At 41.4% G+C, this 21,538-nt stretch overlaps 1 protein-coding gene across 8 annotated transcripts in view; it reads left to right on the top strand.

The window, feature by feature from the left end:
* LOC127326993 (piezo-type mechanosensitive ion channel homolog) overlaps positions 1-21,538 on the top strand; it is a 55,280-nt gene that overhangs the window by 25,333 nt on the left and 8,409 nt on the right. For all 8 annotated transcript variants that reach the window (XM_051353773.2, XM_071828219.1, XM_071828220.1 and 5 more), the window contains 10 exons: positions 678-762; positions 1,670-1,885; positions 1,965-2,142; positions 5,463-5,591; positions 5,790-5,963; positions 10,398-10,634; positions 11,192-12,736; positions 12,841-15,383; positions 15,483-15,878; positions 16,648-16,806. In XM_051353773.2, coding sequence (XP_051209733.1) covers positions 678-762; positions 1,670-1,885; positions 1,965-2,142; positions 5,463-5,591; positions 5,790-5,963; positions 10,398-10,634; positions 11,192-12,736; positions 12,841-15,383; positions 15,483-15,878; positions 16,648-16,806 — 5,662 coding nt within the window. The remainder of the gene's footprint in view (positions 1-677; positions 763-1,669; positions 1,886-1,964; positions 2,143-5,462; positions 5,592-5,789; positions 5,964-10,397; positions 10,635-11,191; positions 12,737-12,840; positions 15,384-15,482; positions 15,879-16,647; positions 16,807-21,538) is intronic.

The following is a 21,538-nucleotide window of genomic DNA, read 5'->3' as shown; positions in this document are numbered from 1 at the left end:
TGTGAAACTGAGAACGAATGGTGAACTAGATCGAGAGAAGCAAGATATGTTGATTGATTATGTTGGGGTTGTTAGAACCTGAGGATAGGATAGCCTCCGACCCTGATCTAAGGTCGTAAAGGTGCTCGATGGGAGGCCGATGTCTGTAGCCTCGGTGCCCCATAGCTGCTGTTTGATACGAACTAGAAGGAGGCTGGGACGTAGATTGGGCTTGAGTTTATTTCATTGCTTAATTTCGGAATAACTAGTCCAGGCATAATATAGCCAGGATTACATCTGACTTGCGGGAAAAGAAGAACTCCTAACTAACTCTTGGCCTAACAGAATACGTAATCAAACTGACTAACTTATTTAAACTGCCTAACTAATCTTAACTCTGCAGCTGCTGGATTGTTGTCACGACATAACAGGGGTAGACACTAACAATTCCTTTTGCATGTGCCCTTCACTCTTCCTCTGCTCACAGATAGGCCAATAACAATTTTCTCTTTTATTAATCGTTTCCTTCATTTTTATGGTCAATATACTTTTGCACATTGCAAAATGTACTAATTGGGTTTCACTTTTTTTTGTACCAAGCTGGATAACTATTGCAATGTTTCTTAGTAACCACAGAAATTTATCTAGATTTATCATTTCACTTGTATTGTCTTGCTAAATGACTTTATCTACTTCAGATCTGGCAGAAGGCATGCTAATGTATTACTGGGAGGACCAATTTTCAGAACATTTAGCATTAACTTCTTCACTTATGGCTTCCCGGTATTCTTTTGCATGCCCTTTTTTGCCCATTCATGCTATGCTTTTCCTTTTCCATCTTATTTAAATTTCAAATTCTTATATTTGTTGGGGTATGCTATTCCTCGTCGCCCCACACAAATGTGCAGAACAGAATTGCCTTTGATTTCTCCTAGGACAAGAACATGATTTTTTATTTGTGAATGACAAGAGCATGATTCATAGGCGCAGCTATGAACATGATATAATTTCCATGCACATGTTTCGTGAATCATGAGCTTTCTCATGGTAAGCACATGTACATGCAAGTGCTTGAAGATGACTTGAGAGAAATAAATGTTTTTTTTTTGTGCCATTTAGGATAGCATGGGTGCTTGATAACTACATAAAATAATACAAAATAAATCATCTAAGCACGTAAAGGGAAGACCTTGCATTGGTTGATGAAAGCTTTACATGGGTGCTGGATGATGTGGCTGTATCCTCTCTTGAGCATCCACATATACACAGCTTGCATTCTACATGCCCTTCATTTCAACCCCCTCTGTTCCATTCATGGTCATAAGCTACAAATATTGTTCAACAATCATAAGCCAGGCCCTGTGAATCAACAGTAAAAGCTGTGGCTGACTAATATCAGTTGCATGAAAAGTATAAATTATTTTTTGCTGTAGTATGTTATGCAGGATTGGCTCAAGTCTGCCTACTAATTATGCCAAGACCGAATGATGAGCGGCTTATCAAATGATAGCACTCTTAGATGCAGTATTGGATATGCTTTATAGATATTCTAGCTCGTGTTTCTGAATTTAACCGTTTTGTCAATTGCTCATTGTGCCCGAGAGAAACTGAAAGAACATCTTATTCAGGAATTCCCAATACGTAACCATTTCCCATCAAATAAATAAATAGTGATCGATGATTATTGCAGGTTTTGCTTCTTGCACTTTCCTTATGGAGTTTCAACTTCACTAGTATTTGTGCTTTTGGTCTCCTTGGATATGTTGGATACATATTATATGCTTTTCCTTCGTTGTTCCAAATGCATCGGCTGAATGGGTCACTCCTAGTGTTTATTCTGCTATGGGCAGCAAGCACATATGTCTTCAATGTGGCGTTCACATTCTTCAACAAAAGATTTCAGAAGGTAGCAGATTAGCTATCCAAGTTCTATTATTATTATTATTACCAAAGTTGATGAAAATTTAATTAGGTCAATATTGCAGGATATGATGATATGGGAGACTATTGGGCTCTGGCACTATTCTATACCTGGACTATTTCTACTTGCACAATTCTGCCTTGGTGTTTTTGTAGCACTTTGTAATCTTGTAAACAATTCTGTTTTTCATTACCTTACCTCTGAGGAGGGGCCATCATCTAGTGACGATCACATTCTTGATGGTAAGTGATTGCCACTATTATCACTTTCAATTTACTTTCGTTGCAGCCTGGCTGCCAGTTGAGTAAAAAAATGCGATATAATGTACTCCCTGGGATCCAAATTAATTTACTCAACTTTGTAGACGTGTTTGTTGACTAGATACATCTATATCTAAACGAAGTTGAGTGAAGTAGCACAATGTTGTGGAGGAACAACTCCACTGTGTTGCTACAACGTGGACAGCACAATTGTTGAAGGAACCGCTCAACGTGCTGCATGAGCCTTCACTACTTAGCTCTATTCATAACTAGAGTATTCTAGAGAACAACACTACATAAGCTAGGAAAAGAAATACACACAACCTAGTTACAACTCATAGCTAGAATACTCTAGAAACCACTACAACACATATGACTATAGTACGAAACTACCTAGAATATAATAAAGTGTGTAGAAGCTGGTACTAGATTTTAGTTTGGTTCTATTTTATTTTCTCTTCTGTCCCTCATCATTGTGTATCCCTCATCATTGTGTCAACTAGATGACACCCCGCACGTTGTTGCATGAAAAATATTAAAATTATTATTTCATTGCGTAAATGAATCCTCCCAATTAATTGGATTTTTTTGAAATAAATTGTTTATGACTGTGATTGCCCGCACAAAAAGGGCTTTTGTCATAGAAAAACATAAATGTACGAATTCTTATGGGTGAAATGAAGAAGAAAACTAATAAGATACATGACAGTAATGGGTAGAACTTAGGTGACACCTATGAAATGATATCAGTACATGCCACGAATGATATGAAGCATATATTTTGAGGAAGAAAAAAAATAGGTGGAGTAAAGGATTGTACACTTCAAACGAACCTCACATACTTCCATAATCGTGTGCAGATTTCTCTAGGTAACTATATTGAGATAATAGAAAATAGGAATATGTAGATCTTTACAGACTGTTCATGAGGGTGTGCAGAGAACTGTGTTGAGACAATACAAAGTTGGGATGTGTAGATCATTAGAAATTGTTATCTCGGTTGTCTCATTTCTTTCTATTCCAGTGAAATCACTATACCCTGTTTGTTTTGCAACAATACTGATCTGAAAAAACAATCAGTGCAACAGTCTCCAGCATTAAATTTTAGATGTTTCAAGTATTGCCTTGCGCCATAAAAATATCAGAGATTAAGCATTTCGAGAAAAGCTTCAATTCAATCATCACATCAATAAATTTTAGATATTGCTCTGAAGACTGCAGCATGTGTCCCACTCCAATCTGTCACTGGTAGAAAGGGCAACCACATAGGAATTTGGTAAGGTCTTTAAGATAACTCGAGGTGTGAAACATGATGGAAATTTGAGCAGATAACTTGCACTAACAAACGAAGACTGATGAAGAGAAAGTCCAAGCTCATTAATGCATATGAACCAGAATGCAGGAACATAAATCTAAGGTGAAAGTTCATCCAAATTCTGCTAGCCAATAGTGATATCCATTCAGATGACATGTTGCCAACCCGAACTGAAGGAAAGAGAAAATAAAAACCTTGGAGATGTGTCCAGCAATACAGGATTAAAACACATGTAAAGTTACTTGAATCCTGCCAAAAAAGAAGTGTAGGAGAACAGTTACATCCATGGATGATGGCAGTGCCTCCCTCATGTGCTTCAGTAATATGGTTGATAAAAATATATGGAGCGGATCAGATTCATGAATAGCATCTTATCTCACAAAAGGAATGCAATTTCTCATCTGGATGGTTGGTGCCTGAAACAAACAACAGTATGAATGTCTCTCCTTTATACAACAGACCCACATGTAGAAGATAAGAAATCCATCGACACAGCGTTGCTGCTCCTCCTGATGACCATTCTGACGCTTCAGATGTAGCCTGATGTGGCTGATTAGGTAGATCAGTAGATGGAAAGCACGATGCAGAAGACACCGGCTGCCGTGCAGTGAGCGAAACACTGGCCGGGTGGTGTTGGTTGGAAAAGTGGTGGGTGTCCAGAGGAGCATGGGAAAGGGAGGGATGATGCAGAACCTTAGAAGCCAACTCGTTGCCTTGCAGGAGTACCCGTCGAACCACGGCAGGGGGAATAAAATAGTGGCGAGTGGATGTGTCTTGAGTGGAGCAGGCGTTACTGGTGTGAGCGTTCATCTTGGCAGCATAGTTGGTGGGAATAGGAAGTGATAGGCCGGTGGAAAGAGGATGATTTAGTTCTGCATGTTCAGAGAATGAATGAAAGTTGCATGGGATGTTGCCCGTGTTAACTATAGAGCACGGTGACTTGACCGAATAGTGGAACAAACCCGTTCTATTTATTGGACACATGATGATGTGGCAAGTTAGTGGACACATGATGATGTGGCATAGCTGCATGTTAAGAGAAATAGGATAGTGGGGATCATCTTCTTTGTTATATAGGATTAATAATATGAATCGGAGGGAATATTTGTTGAGAAGAGCAATGATGAGCACTCCAAAATTAACTGCCACAGCACACTGAAAAGAGATCAGACACTGTACTTTTTTTTTTGACAAATGAGTAAAAGACTAAATCACTAAATGGAATCCTTGCTGATCTCTTTACTAACTGAAACTACCCTTGTTATTTGAGACAAACAACTCATATTTTCCGTAGTTGCTGCTTTATTCAACAAGTGTTATGTGGAGGTGCATAGAAACACAGCAATACTTGTGGTTGTTGGGAATGCTACAGATTTTTCTTAAATTTTATACTGCGTCGGTCCCGAAAAGGATGTACGAATTTAGACATCTGTGACATCCTTTTTGGGACGGATCTTATAAAGCAAAACCCCCACTAACATCCATTAATGATAGTCTATCTCAACATGCAAGCTATCCGCATCATCTCATTATTTTAGCCACCCAATTGTTCATGTAATTGCACTAATATTCATTAATTATAGTTCTATCTTTACATGCAATCTATCCACATCATCCATTCTTTTAGACATCCTATTGTCAACATCATCATTTTTTAGCCATCAAATAAAAAACTGTCCTTAAATTTAGCATCTCGATTATTGGGATCAATTGAATCTTAGACAACGTCATGTTTCATGCATGTTATAACCTTTAATTTACACAATAGAGATCTTGAAGAGACTCCTGCTGCAGCGCTCGGGGTATGCTTCTAGTTTTTCCATAAATTTAGTGCCTTTATCAAGTTCTAGAGAATCTAATTTTTGAAATTTTGTTCAAAATAGGCTATGTCACAGCCTTGGTGTCCTGTTTATAATATTGCAAACACCACTTGACTGTATGACCATGTTGACTTAGTTCTGATCTATTCTTGGCTTATTTTTTGCAGACAAGGAAGACGCGATGGTTTTGATCGTGGCAACACTAGCATGGGGTCTACGCAAACTTTCCCGCACAATAACTTTAATGTTACTGTTTCTTCTTGTGATGAAACCTGGATTTATTAATGCTGTTTACAGTATGGTGCAACATTCCTTCTCTCTGTTATCTTTCTTAATTTCAAACTTGCACTTATTAACTTGTCCTATAAAATGGGGCTTATGTCCTCTTCCTACAGTCATGGATCTTGTAAATCCTTTTTTAGCACCTGCATGTTAACTTTTTGCCTTATTGGTACCCTCAATCTGAGCCATGGCTAACATTTATTTTGTGCCAGTGTGCTTTTTCCTGGTATTTCTGGTGAATCATTCGATCAACAGGAGACTGCGCCAATTCTTGGTGTTATTCTGCGAGCTGCACTTTTCAATACTGTACATTCTTCAGCTTGATCTAGTCTCCAATGCTCTTGAGCGCAGTGGTTCACTAATGATGGAGGTACTCTCACAGCTAGGTGCGCACTCTGTTTCATTTCTTCATTTCTCTATGAAGGTAACCTTTTTTTTTTCTGCCAAACCGATGACAACCCATTGCTTAAGGCGTACTCTTAGGTGTTGGGATTGTGCACAGCATACCTTAGGTGTTTGGATTGTGCACAGCATACCTTAGGCGACACATGTTCTTTTCTGCACAAGGTCCAATAGTAAACTACCTAACCAGAGATTAGGGATTTTTATTCCATATTGCATCTGTTCCAAAATATGAGGCATACAAATTTCGGCCTAAGTCAAAGTTTTCCAATTCTGATCAAGTTTATATAGATAAATCTGTATCCACAGCACAAAACATATACGCTATGAAGACATACTTCATGATAGATCTATTGATATTGATTTGGTATTGTAGACACTGTTGGTTATTAGGTTGAAACTTGTCCCTCCCCTCCCCCACCCCCCCCCCCCCCTGTTCCAAAATATAAGGCATACAAATTTCGGCCTAAGTCAAAGTTTTCCAATTCTGATCAAGTTTATATAGATAAATCTGTATCCACAGTACAAAACATATACGCTATGAAGACATACTTCATGATAGATCTATTGTTATCATCACATGTTTGAATGGATGTAAATTCCACACTGCACAATTTTATGGTTCAAGTTACAAATTTCTATTCTTAGTTTTAGCAGCACTCATCATTTTGTATATGTGAGCAGATAAATACTCGTTATCAAACTGCTGTTGTTGTATAGGTTATTTTGTCTTATAGACGGAAGGCTCGAAATGAGCTCGGCTTTGGATTAACAAAGCCATCAACCTGCTAGGAGTTAACAACTTACACATACGCTGGAACACCAGCTACACACAACACACACACTTCAGAACGACATTGCCAAAGGTGTAAAAACCAAACAAATCTAAATTTAGCGCAAAACAAAAGAAGATTGCTTGATCCGATTGGAGGCGTCTTGACTTCTATTGCATGGAGACGACGCCAGAGATGTCGAAAACAAACAGACCTCCACCGCACCATCAACGCCACCACCGAGATACGGCGCCGAGGAAGTACCTAGCAGGACTTGTGAATCCAAAGGAGGGGGGCTTGCAGCAACGCCTCCAAGAAGGTGAACGGCGTTCAAAGATGTCGTCGATGCCAGCAGAGATCTGGCATGTCCCATGGGTGGACATGAGAAAATCAGTACCAAACAACCAAATAGATAGATACACGTTTTCCTGGTGTATGAATTAGATTCACCAAACAAGGTTCACAGAGGGGACACAATCCATAGAGGAGAATCAAGGTTGGGAAGAGCACAGACTTTCGGATAGGGAAGGAGACGAGCTGACACAGGAGATGGAGCTTGTTCTGTTCTGATTGATGCCTCCTCGGGTTGACCTCCAGTGTCCCTTTATCCTCACCTCTCCATGTCTTGATGTGTTGGGCTGAGCCCATGCCTGCAACCCATCACCCAAGTGTGGCCCAGGAAGTACATCAGGTGTTACACTACCACCCTGGCAAAACGCAGGTCGCAGCTATTTGTAGCTCCTACGTTGGCATTGAGGTCGACTGGCCTTCACATGTACTGGAACATCTGACTCATAGATTGCGAGTATAATTGTATTCCGAGGTGCTGACAAGTCATTCATGCATACGGTCTGTCTGTATCATCGTGCACCATGTTGAAGTGTATAAGTAGATTGCCTAGCCTTTTCCATCAGTTCGGACTTTTGGTTGCGTTGGCTACTGCATGAAGCTTAACACACCAATCCTCTGCAGCCTCCCTGATTGTTCAATATGGTTCAGCTGATGTTGAGAAGAACCTGCCAGGATTGGTACATGTGCATCCACGACCTTGGCACAATGCAGAACACGCATGAGAGCTATCCAGTACAGACTTTGAAGTTCATAAGCAGTCAAACAATCAAGCCATTGTGTTCGTTGAAGTGGCAGCAGAAGCTCAGGAAGTACCACCAACACAATAGTGTGATGCTCATGGTCCACTATCAGCACAATATCCTCTCCACGATGCTTGATGTACTTATCCCTCACATGTTGAGCACCCGTTAGTTTCCAAGTGTAGGTTGTATTAATGCAGCTTATCACTTACAAGTGGTAAGTCAACTCTCCCTCGAAGCACCAAGATTTCTTAGAATCCTCAAGCAACTCAACAATTCCCAAGAGACTGTTGAACATTTTGCTCTGAAATGTGGGAGAACAGTTCAAATCCTTGCGCTTTTAGGGATTAAGCACAGCTTGCAAACTTGTGACGACATTGGCCGGAGATTCTTCCCTTTGTGCTGCATACTCAGAATATCTCTTGACACGAAGCTGCGTGACTGGCCTGAACATGGTTGTTCAGGAGGACGCGGTGGTGGCGGTGGTGGCGGCGGCGGGAATGAGTGGTGGTACTTGCGCTTGGAGTCCACCGTACCGGCGACGAGTGATTGGCACTCCGGAGACCCACTTGATGATGCGACTGGGTTTCGTTTTGCTCTGTGAAACCTCACACATTGCAACAAACACCTTCAATTCCAGTTGTGGCCACACCTTCTGTTGACACCTAGGAGTGGCCACGTCAGCGTCTTCAACAAGAGGAGTGGCAGCAGCCACGTCCATGACAGTTGCAATGACCACGGACTGCATCTCTATCTACCATAGTAGTTGGCGTCACTGTATGATGGACATGGAGGTTAGAGATTGTCGTGGATGACAGTGACATTTCACCGGATACCTTCTGGGCGCCCGCCGATGCAGTTCCCTTGGAGGGTATGATCAGCGAAACAACAAGGGCGTCGGCAACAGACTAGGCATGATGCAGCAAGTAATTGACTTCATCAAGCAATGCCCAACTTGCCAAGTAAACAAGCCTGAACACTGCAAATTTCTTGGACTACTTCAACCGCTACCAATTCCTGATTTTGCATAGACCCACATCAGTATGGATTTTGTAGAGGGTTTGCTAGTTTCTGAAAACAAGGACATCATTTTGGTGGTAGTGGACAGATTCACAAAATATGCCCACTTCATCTCCATGAAGCATCCAATAAATGTTAATTGACTTAATTCGGTTACCAAAGCTTCCACTGAACACATATTCAAGCTCCATGGCTTACCTACAGTGATAGTAACGGATAGGATGGAATATTTACAAGCACACTCTGGCAAGATTTATTCAAAGCATTGGGAGTCAAATTACACTTCAGTACTTCCTATATAGGGCTGTCAAAAATATTTGAGCTCGACAAACCATTCGGGTTCGATTCGCTATAAGCTTGATTCGAATTCGGCTCGAGAGCTAGACAAGCCGAACTCAAACCCAATCCCAGGCTCGCGAGCTGGATGAGCTCGAGCTCAAACAGTTCATCAAAGCTCGTTTGTACATAACTACATATTGAACGCATGGTCCACATTGTTTTCCAGGAAATACCCATGTAAAACATGTGCACAGTCATCATTTCTTCTCGCAGCCCAATCTCATTGGCAACTCACCTCACGTACTTCTACCCATCCTCTTCCCGCAAAGAGAAAAACGAGCCCATCCCTTGAAACAAAGAAATATTTGCAGCCTGGTACGGCCCAGTACTAGCATGTGCCTGTGTGTGATCTGCAGCAAACATGGCGTGTGCTGATTTAGTCACACCTCGATCGCAGAAGGAGAGTGTAGGCGGAAGTACTGCTATAAATAGGGGTCGTGGAAGGACTCTACGCGTTGGCTTTTAGCGCGAGCAATCACATGCGCTGGTCAAGTAATATTTTGTTTGGAATAATAACTAACAAACTTTCGAGAGCTCGTGAACCTGAGCTCGAGCTATTTTGCTGGCTCGAGCTGCAACTCGAGCTCGAGCCGAGCCTGCCTATGCTCGCTCGAGTTCGGCTCGTTGATAGCCCTATTCCTATCATCCACAGACAGATGGCCAGACAGGGGGTCAACCAATGCCTTGAAAATTATCTCAAAGATATTGCATTCTTACTGCCAATGTAATGGCACAATTGACTAGCTCTAGCAGAAGTGTGGCCCAAAAGTACGTCAGGTGTTACAAGATCGAGGTCCTGCTAAGCTTTCACCAAAACTCCAATGCACCAACCCTAAATCTGGACCTTGGCACAGACCAATCACAACGTTCACCACAAGCATTAAGTTGAAAGGGGGCTCCCTGCTGCCACCATCAGCCGCACGAGGCTACGGTTTAGCGTGGCCCGTGTCGCCCTCGCGAGAGCGCTGCGGGGCCAAGCATTTTCCCTCAGACTGTGTTCTTTGCCTAGTTGACTTACTGTTCCGTTTGACTAATTCATTAATTCTCCTGTTCTAATCTTGCGACATATGCATTATTAGTGAATTCTGAACAGTGGAAGTACAGATTGACATATTGAATGGTTTCTTGAATTCAAAGTGGAAGCACACCCTCTTTTATATACTATAACGACACTGCTTTTTCGCATGTTTTGCAGGCCTCTCAAGTAATGCTAAAACAAAAGACTTAATTGAGATTGGCTCGATTATATGCTTCTGTGCTGTCCATAGCCATGGGTTTAAAATGCTTTTTGCTCTATCTGCTGTTCTCCGGCATACACCTTGTCCACCTGTTGGGTTCAGTATCCTAAAGGCTGGTCTGAATAAGTCAGTACTCTTGTCAGTTTATAGCTCACAAAATTCACGAGATGGTCAAGTTTGCCGCAATTCTCATGGTATGATCTTGCCATCATGGACATTTATACTAACATCATGTTTGGCACTCCTTGTACTTGTTAAATGAACTGGAATATGCTGCTTAATGCTACTAGGATTTATATTTTTCACATGCCATGCTCCATTTAGTAAAATACATGGTAAGAGCTCTTTCCTGCTGACAAATTGTAAAATGTGTATTAGGTACAGGTCTAATGTCTGTGCTGAAAGAGTTGCATGGGGATATGGCTAATGCAGGATTACTATGCTTCTTTGATCTTTTATACTCCCTCCATCCCATGAAGTTTGTCTGAGATTTGTCAAAATTTGGATGTATCCAGATGCTATTTAGTATCTAGATCCATGCAAATTTTGACATGGGACGGAGGGAGTAAACTGATTCATGGTGTGCCAAATGCCCAAAGTTCATTAAGGGACACCAGAAATTTCAATTTATTTGCTTAGTAGAAAATCTGAAACTTGGCTACTTTGATGACTCCAGATATCCACTCTATTGCTAATGAGTTGTTGACTGAATATATGTTTACTATGTCAACCTCTATTTTCTATTTTGCAGAAAAAAAGATTGCGTCATATCTCAGTAAAATCAGCCAGAAATTTCTCTCTGTGTATCGTTCATATGGAACTTATGTTGCTTTTCTCACAATTCTCTTGACTCTATACTTGGTGACTCCCAATTATATATCATTTGGTTACCTTTTCTTCCTTCTACTTTGGATAATTGGAAGGCAGCTCGTCGAAAAGACTAAAAGACGACTTTGGTTTCCATTGAAAGTATATGCTGCTCTGGTGTTTATCTTCACTTACAGCCTGAGTATTTCTCCGCTCTTTGCACACTTGGTCTCAAAGTTGGTTAACCTATATCCTGATCTTGGATTTGACCCTGAAGCCTCTCTGCTGGAAAATGTTTGGCAATCATTGGCTATTCTAATAGTGATGCAACTTTACAGTTATGAAAGAAGGCAAAACAGTGACAAGAACTTCGGTGTTTCTGAGGCTTCTGTATCTGGGGTTCTAGGGTTCTTAAGAAGGTTGCTAATTTGGCACAGCGAGAAGTTATTATCAATTAGTGTGTTCTATGCTTGCCTATCATCAATCAGTCTTTCTGGCCTAGTTTATCTGTTTGGTCTCATTGTCTTTTCTACCTTACCAAAAGTTTCCCGAATTCCTTCAAAGGTTTACTTAGTCTACACTGGTTTGCTTGCTTTATCTGAATACCTCTTCCAAATGTTATGCAAACCTGCTCAAATGTGTCCTAGTCAGTGCTTGCATGGACTGTCTGCCTTTCTAGGTTTGAAACATTACAGTTCTGGGTTTTGGGGTGTTGAGCATGGGCTTAGAGGAAAAGTTTTGGTGATTGTGGCTTGCACCATTCAGTATAATGTGTTCCATTGGTTGGACTTGATGCCAACATCTATAGTACATGAGGGTAAGTGGGAAGAGCCTTGCCAGCTGTTTTTCTCTTTCGGTCAATCTGCTAGTCCTATGAACAGTAGGGAGGAGAGCCATTTCTCGAATAGGTTTGCCTTTTTGTTTTCTAAAGTCCAGGGTCTTATGCATAGCAGCTCAAGTTCATCCCTTAATTCAGGGAACACTTATAAGACACCAGAATCTGTCCAGAATGTGACCAAGCGCTCAGACGAGGAGAAAAGGTACTCATTTGCGAAGATGTGGGGAATGTCAAAAGAAAGCCACAAGTGGGATAAGAAAAGGATTATCTCTCTGAAAAGAGAAAGATTTGAGACCCAGAAGATGACATTTAAGAGCTACATGACATTCTGGATGGAGAATCTTTTTAGACTGCGAGGTCTGGAAATTAACATGATTGTGTTACTATTGGCAAGCTTTACATTGTTAAATGCTGTATCAATGTTTTACATCATGTGCCTTGTCGCATGTATTCTTATGAACAGAGATCTAATCCAGAAACTGTGGCCCCTTTTTGTGTTCCTCTTTGCTTCTGTCTTAATACTCGAGTATTTTGCCCTTTGGAAAGATGGAATACTCTGGTTAAAGGGCGGCGATGATATTGAAGTCCGTTGCCACGAATGCTGGAAAAATTCACGGATTTTCTTTGACTATTGCTCAAAGTGCTGGCTAGGTATGTCGGTCACTTAATATCCGGAATTTCTGCAATCCAATGTTTTATTACTTTTCAGCTTAAATCAGATCATTTACAAAATATATGTACATTGTTTGATGCAGGGCTAATAGCTGATGATCCTCGAATGCTGGTTAGCTACTATGTTGTGTTCATTTTTTCTTCATTCAAGCTGCGCTGTGACCACTTCTCTGGTTTCTCGGACTCAGATACATATCGTCAGATGCGGTCCCAAAGAAAAAATGCATTTGTTTGGAGGGACCTCTCATTGGAAACAAAAAGTTTCTGGACATTTCTTGATTATGTGCGACTTTATGCTTACTGCCATTTATTGGATATAGTTTTGGCACTGATTGCTATTACTGGTACTTTGGAGTATGATTTTCTACACCTTGGTTATCTCGGGTTCGCTCTGGTTTTCTTCCGAATGAGACTCGAAATTCTGAAGAAGAAGAATAAGATTTTCAAGTATCTGCGGATGTATAATTTCACTCTTATAGTTTTGTCACTTGCATATCAATCTCCTTATGTTGGGCAGTTTAGCTCTGGCAAGTGTGATCAAATAGATTATCTGTATGAAATTATTGGATTCTACAAGTATGATTATGGTTTTAAGATAACATCACGATCGGCTTTTGTTGAGATAGTGATCTTCTTATTGGTGGCAGTGCAATCATATATCTTTAGTTCTGGTGAGTTTGATTATGTATCAAGGTACCTTGAAGCAGAGCAAATCGGTGCAATGGTCCGTGAGCAAGAGAAAAAGGCTTTGAAGAAAACTGAACAGCTGCAGCATCTTCGTAGGTCTGAGGAGCAAAAACGTCAACGTAACATGCAAGTAGAAAGGATGAAATCTGAGATGTACAATTTGCAAAGTCAGCTTAATACCATGAATTCCTTCACCCCAATCAATAAGGCTTCCCACAATCAAGGCCTACGGCGCAGGAGAGCTACTAGGTTGCACAGCAATACTGATGCCCCATTGCTATATAATGAGAATGGTTCACCAAATAAGGAATATAAGATTGGTAGCATGGAATCATCTCAGTCGTTCGAATTTTCTGTAGCAGATACAAAGGAGAACATGACAGATTTGTTGTGCGCAGGCTCATCTGATAATCTGCGATCACCAACCAGGGGGAGAAGTGAAGAATTTATGCTGGATGATAATGCTAGAAACTCCCTTGGCTCAACATCTGAGATTATTGAGCTTGATGAGAGTGATATCAAATTGCATCCTAACTTGCTCAAAGAGAAAGAAAGAAGGCAACCTAGGGAAAACCCACTTAAATCTGCCGTGCAATTAATTGGTGATGGTGTTTCCCAAGTTCAGTCATTCGGAAACCAGGCAGTTACAAACATTGTGAGCTTCTTGAACATTGATCCAGAAGACTCCAATGAGAATCCTGCAGAAGGTGGCATTTATGATGTAGTAGAAAACCAGAGGGAAACACAAGATGACCAGTTGCCGGGAACACATTCAGTTAGCATGGGAACTGCAACAGAATCCTCGTCAAACATGCCAATTGGTGTGATCTTTCGGTATATATGGTATCAGATGCGAAGTAATTATGATTATGTTTGTTATTGCTGTTTTGTTCTAGTTTTTCTGTGGAATTTTAGTTTGCTCTCCATGTTCTACCTTGGAGCACTTTTCCTGTATGCTCTTTGTGTCAACTATGGGCCAAGTTACTTGTTTTGGGTCATTGTCCTGATATACACCGAGCTCAACATTCTATCACAGTATATATATCAGATAATTATCCAGCACTGTGGTTTGAATATACATTTGCCTCTTCTCCAGAGATTTGGTTTCCCCGACGATAAAATAAAGTCATCCTTTGTGGTCAGCATATTACCTCTGTTTTTGGTATATATATCTACTCTCTTACAGAGCTCAATAACAGCAAAAGATGGTGAATGGGTTCCTGTAACAGAATTCAGTTTTCTTAGTGCAAGAATAGACATTGAAGAGAAGTATTATGTACCATACAACTGGAAAGATAGGTTAAAAAGTTTGCACATGCCTGTGATGAATCTTACAAGGATGATTGGGAGAGCCTTATCTAGATATTGGATGTCACTAACACAGGGAGCCGAATCTCCTCCATATTTTGTACAAGTTACAATGGAAGTGAACCATTGGCCAGAAGATGGAATCCAACCGGAGAGGATCGAGTCAGCAATAAATAAGGTGCTTGTAACAGCCCATGAAGAAAGATGTCAATCTAATTCGCCTTCATCATGCCATTCTTCTAGCCAAGTTCGGATTCAAAGTATTGAACAGAGCAAAGAAAATTCTAGTATGGCTCTTGCTGTACTTGAAGTTGTTTATGCTGCTCCAATAGAATGCCAGTCAGCAGAATGGCACAAATCACTTACTCCGGCGGCTGATGTTGAAAGGGAGATTCATGACTCACAAAAGGCAGGCCTTTTTGAAGAAATAAGTTTCCTTTACCCAATTGTCTCAGTGATTGGTGGTGGTAAAAGAGAGATAGATCTTTATGCATATTATTTTGGTGCTGACATGGCATGTTTCTTTCTTGTTGTCATGTTCTATCAGTCTATTCTAAAAAACAAGAGTGAGTTTTTGGAAGTTTATCAGCTAGAAGACCAATTCCCTAAAGAGTTTGTTTTCGTCCTAATGGTGAGCTCGTCTTTCAGTTTACATGGTTATTATTGCAATTGAACTCTGTTGTACTTTCCCCTGCTTAGATTTCTAATGCATGCTATTTTAATTTTGCAGGTTCTCTTTTTCTTGATTGTGGTTGACCGCATTATATACTTATGGTCATTTGCCACGGGAAAAGTTGTTTTCTATCTTTTTAATCTTGTCCTCTTCACATACTCGGTCACTGAGTATGCTTGGGGAATGGAGCTAGCCCACAGGGATGTTGGAGGATTTGTTCTACGTGCCATCTACCTTACAAAATCAATTTCCCTCGCACTGCAGGCTCTGCAGATCAGATATGGCATCCCCAACAAAAGTAACTTGTATCGGCAATTTTTGACTAGCAAAGTAACACAAGTAAACTACTTGGGTTTCCGGCTATACCGTGCTTTACCGTTCTTGTATGAACTTCGATGTGTCCTTGATTGGTCTTGCACGACAACATCGTTAACAATGTATGATTGGCTCAAGGTAATATCAGATCTTGATCTGTTTACGCAAGCATGAGGTTAATCATGGCATAAATTTATTAGCATATAGGTTCTCAAGTAAACTTGGTACTGTAATTTCTTATGACTGGTACTATACTTTTTTGTTGGATCATTGATCACCTGTACCAGTACAACTAAACACCACTATTTCTTACTTTTGTTAACCCATTTCCTATATGATGATTCTACTTTTACCGTGTTGAACTGTAGCATTTCATAAAATGCAAGGGAAAGGCTGCCTAGAAATACCCTTCCCCAGACCCCACAATGTGTTGGAGCTTCCAGCACTGGGTATACCCTTTTTTGTCGGAAGTAGTTGAACATGTTTGACATTGGTGATCTGCATTGAACGGTTTAGTTTGGTTCATCGGGATTGTTTCAGTTTCGAATTTTGTAGACTTCTGTAATGAACTTGCACTTGGAGCCCTTCTTGGCAGTTAGCCAGCCTATTTGCAGTCTCAGAATACAAGATTAGTCCAAACTTGCTTACCTGATTCCTCTTATTTAAGCTTCAGTGGAAGGTCGACTTGGTCTGTCTCAAATAAAATATGAAATTAGCAGTTTTAAGTATATTATTTTTTTGCATGCGATGAACTTTATAGGAATCTGTTATGTACAACGTTGATGATATTATTTATGCACAATAATACATCTGTTCACTATATTCTTGTATTTAGCTTTTGCACTAAGGTATTAATTGCTGTAATAGAGAAAATTTCAGCATTTAATATTTTTGTTCCTTTGCACAGTTGGAGGACATATATGCAAGCTTGTTCCTTGTGAAATGTGATACAATTTTAAATAGGGCAAATCATCAACACGGGGATAAGCAAACAAAAATGACAAAATTCTGTGGTGGGATATGCCTATTCTTTGTACTTATTTGTGTTATTTGGGCTCCAATGTTGGTACGTGAATGCAATACCTTTCCAGAATAGTTACACTAATGTGTATTTTCTTCACTGTATATACACTAGTGCTGTGCACCTTTAAGTTTCAGTTGTACGAAAAAACTACTGCATCTTTTATTGAGTGTGGATTGCGTGCTCAGGGGGGCGAGCATCTGCTAGAACATGCAAGACTTCACAATTTTATCCAAAATATCTCTGTTGTGACATGTAAATGAAAAAAAAAGAGTAAACAGTACGGACAGCATTATGTGGGTGCACCCATGTGCCGTCCTACACTCAATAGTTACACTAATGTGTACTTCTCTTCACTGTATATGCACAAGTGCTATGCGCCTTTAGGTTTCCCTTGTACCAAAGATATTGCATCTTGAGTGTAGATAGTGTTCTCAGGGGTGCGAGGGTCTGCTAGAACATGCAAGACTGCACAATTTTATCCAAAATATCTCCGTCGTGACATGTACAGGAAAAAGAGGTAGAAAGTTCCCTACTCCCTCCGTCCCATAAAAGATATCTTGGATTTTTGTTTATCATGCACCTAGGCCATTTAGGGCCTGTTTGGTTCCTAGCCACACTTTGCTAAGCCAAAGTTTGGCAATTTGGCATGTGTTTGGTTCTTGCCACACTTTAGAGCTGCCACACTTCACTAATCATATGGCCCACTTATCATAGAGTGAATTTTTTGCCAACTTTTGCCACACTTTGTGGCTTCCAAAATCCTAGCCACACTTTTGTGGCTGCCACACTTGCCAAAGTTAGGCTTGCAAACTGTGGCTGGGAACCAAACAGGCCCTTAGTTAGCATGTGAATGCTGGTTACCTTTTCTTTAGCATGCCTACCTAGGCCATTTAGTTAGCATGTTTACCCCCTTTATACATGGCCTTATGATTCTTTTTTCTAGTTACAAATTAGCACCGTCCTTGTGGATCCTCCCCTTGTGATGTGACCTAGGGTCAAGGGGTTGGTCCAATCTCACGAAATTGACCCAAAGAGGAGGGGAAAGAGGAACACACGAAGAACACGACGAACTCGATGAACACGAAGACCACAAACGCACACCAACCCGATACAAATCGATTGAACTCCCGTGGCTCGATTGACCACGCCGATAGAATCACCCGGAAGAGACCGCGAGGTAGAATTCCGGTTGAGAGATCGGTGATGGAGATGAACACAGATGTGAGAGAGGGAGTGGGTTGCATTAGAATCTTACACACAAGTATCCAAATCTCAACAAGAGAGGCCTTGATTACATAGGAAAGATTATCCCAGAGGTTTTGAGCTAAGCTCTAAGGAATAATCCAAGTCTATGTCTAACACTAGCAAATGGGGATACGTGAGCACATATAGCCCAGATTTCAGTCAAGGGTAGTTAAGTAAAAGTGTTACTTAAGTTACAGCCACTCAAATGAGGATCAACGGTACAGATCTGCGCTCAAAATACACTGAGCGGTAGTCTCGGCGGTAGTAACGGTGAGGGTACCGGAGAAATAGGCATTCGGGTGAGGCACCTACTGTAAGCGCGGCGCTCGAGCGGTACCTGCGCCGGTACCAAGGGCGGGGGTACCGGCCAGCACCCGGCGGTAGTACCAGCCCTTGATGGCCGGTAGTACCGGTCCTGACTCGATCCCGGGAGGCGACGTGGCGGCCTAGTGATGGCTGTCCTCCGGCCGGTGGCACCGCCCCTCCCTCGGCCGGTAGCAATTGGCCTGCTGCCGGCCACCTTCCCTTCTCTTCTCCTTTTCTCTTCTTCTCTTTCTCTTCTTCTCTTCTCTTCCCTTCTTCCTTGCACAATGGGGGTTCATTCTCTACGGCTCCTTGTCGAAATTTGTACCTAATGACACATAGAACATCAGCATGAGGTCACATTCCATCCAAGGTTGTGTCGAGGGCGAGTATAGAGAGGATTGAATTCACCTTGTCATGCATAGCTCTTACTCGGGCTCGAGTCATCGGTCCACTTGGGGGACTACTTGGCCTTAGTGTAGTGTCGTCCTTTGGCGGGGCTACATCATCTCCCCCCCCCCCCCCCCCCCTTGGGAAAGAGTCATCCTTGACTCTAGTTCCTCCTCATCTGCATGATAGGGTGAGAGATCTGAGATGTTGAATGTGTTGCTCACCAAATACTTTGACGTTGGTATGTCGATGACGTAGGCGTTGTTGTTGATGCGCTTGAGCACCTTGAAGGGACCATCTCCTCTTGGCTTGAGCTTGGAGTTTCATGTGGAAACCTTTCCTTCTGGAGGTGTATTCAAACGAGGTTGCCTTCTTCGAATAAACTTTCTTTCTTGTTGGCGTTGAGTCTTGTGGCTTGGCGAAGTACATGTTATTGTATTGTTGCCCTTGTATCTTCATGGAGTTTTTTCATGTTGAGGGCGCGCTTGTCGAAGTCCATGTTGGTTCTCTCATGAAGTGGTAGAGGTAGGATGTCGAGTGTCGTTGATGGTTAGAAGCCATAGACAATCATGAATGGACTCCTTAATGTTGTTGAATGCTTTGCTCGGTTGCATGTGAACTCTTCATGACGGAGTCATTCTTCCCAAGTCTTCATGTTCTTCTTGACGAGTGCTCGGAGTAGAGTGGAGAGGCTACGGTTGAAAACTTCTTTTTGTCCATCTGTTTGTGGGTGTGAGGATGATGAAAACAAGAGCTTGATTCCGAACTTGGCCATGAGAGACTTCCAAAGATAGCTCATGAACTTGACGTCTCTATCTGAGACGATGCTTGCGGGTATCCCATGTAGACGAACGACTTCCCTAAAAAACAAAGTAGCAACATGTGAAGCATTGTCAGCCTTATTGCATGGTATAAAGTGAGCCATCTTAGAGAAACGATCAACAACAACAAAAATGGAGTCATGACCATATCTAGTGCGTGGTAAGCCTAGTACGAAATCCATGCTAATATCGGACCAAGGAGCATATGGAATTGGTAAAGGGGTGTAAAGGCCATAGGGGTTTGTGGTAGACTTAGTTTGTAAGCACGTGGTGCAACGGTTGCATAGTCGTTCGACGTCTCGCTTCATCTTGGGCCAATAGTAATTGGTGGAGAGCATGGCAAGAGTCTTGTCGCGTCTAAAGTGTCCCATTAGTCTACCTCCATGTGACTCTTGCAAAAGGAACTTTCGAAGAGAAGACTCGGGTATGCAAATTTTGTTAGCTTTGAACAAGAAACCATCATGCAAATAGAAATCATCAAATCCTTTTTCAATGGAACACTTGGCAAAAATGGGGCCAAAAAATGTGTCCCTGGGGTAAAGTTCCTTTATCTCATCAAGACCCAACACATGAAAATCCAAGCGAGTAAGCAAAAGATTGTTCTCACGGGAAAGAGCATCCGTGACTACATTGTCCTTTCCCTTTTTGTATTTGATTACATAAGGGAAAGACTCAATAAACTCAACCCATTTAGCATGCCTTTTGTTCAAATTGGCTTGACTTTTCAAATATTTCAAAGACTCATGGTCGGAGTGAATAACAAATTCTTTTGGCCAAATATAATGTTGCCAAACTTCAAGGACACGAACTAATGCATAAAGTTCCTTGTCATATATATGATAGTTTAGATGAGCACCGTCTAACTTTTCGCTATAATATGCTACGGTTTTTCATCTTGCATAAGTACACCACCAATGCCAAGTCCACTTGCATCACACTCAATCTCAAAGTTTTTGCAAAATTTGGTAAAACAAGGAGTGGTGCCTCGGTAAGTCTCCTTTTCAATTCATCAAATGCATTTTGTTGTGCCTTGTCCCAAACAAACGGAACATTCTTCTTAGTTCATTTAAGGGGCAAGCAATGGTGCTAAAGTCTTTCACAAAGCGACGATAGACACCGGCGAGGCCATGGAAACTTCGAACTTGGCCAACGGTGGTTGGCGTAGGCCAATTATGAATAGCCTCAACTTTCGAAGAATCAACTTCAATGCCATTGGAGGAAACAACGAATCCAAGGAAGATCAACTTGTTTTATGCAAAAGTGCATTTAGGAAGATTGGCATAGAGTTTCTCATTGCGTAAGATGCATAAGACTTCTCTCACATGTTGAACATGGTCCTCGAGATTCTTACTATAAATGAGAATATCATCAAAATACACAACAACACTCTTGCCAATAAGAGGATATGGTTCGTAAGATGCATAAAGGTAGAAGGAGCATTGGAAAGACCAAACAACATGACAAGCCATTCATAAAGACCAAGCTTGGTCTTGAATGCCGTCTTCCATTCGTCACCAATGGCCATTTGGTGATTGCCACTACTAGACACATCAACTTTCGAAAATATTGTGGCACCACACAACTCATCAAGCATGTCATCCAAACGAGGAATGGGCTGGCGCTAACGGACGGTAATGCCATTGATGAGTCTACAATCCATACACATCCTTTGTGTTTCATCCGGTTTGGGAATAAGAATGACCGGAACCGCACATGGGCTAAGGTTTTCACGAACATATCCTTTTGCGAGAAGATCTTGAATTTGACGTTGTATCTCCTTCGTGTCTTTGGGGTTGGTGCGGTAGGCGGCATGGTTCGGTAGTGGAGCGCCGGGTATGAGATCGATGCGGTGCTTAATGCCTCGAAACTCCTTCAAAAGATACATCAAAGACAAAGGAATTGTTGTTAAGTCGTTAGTCTCCGACGGTGGTCCCTTGCATATGAGCACGTAGTGCAATATTGTGGATTGGTTGTCTTGCACTTCTCTCAACTCACTTTTGGTGGCTATGAGAACA

The sequence above is a fragment of the Lolium perenne genome, chromosome 3, assembly GCF_019359855.2.
Source record: "Lolium perenne isolate Kyuss_39 chromosome 3, Kyuss_2.0, whole genome shotgun sequence".
In the NCBI taxonomy this organism is placed as follows: Eukaryota; Viridiplantae; Streptophyta; class Magnoliopsida; order Poales; family Poaceae; genus Lolium; species Lolium perenne.
Note: the sequence above shows the minus strand (reverse complement) of the source record. Positions and strands in the feature narration are given on the sequence as shown.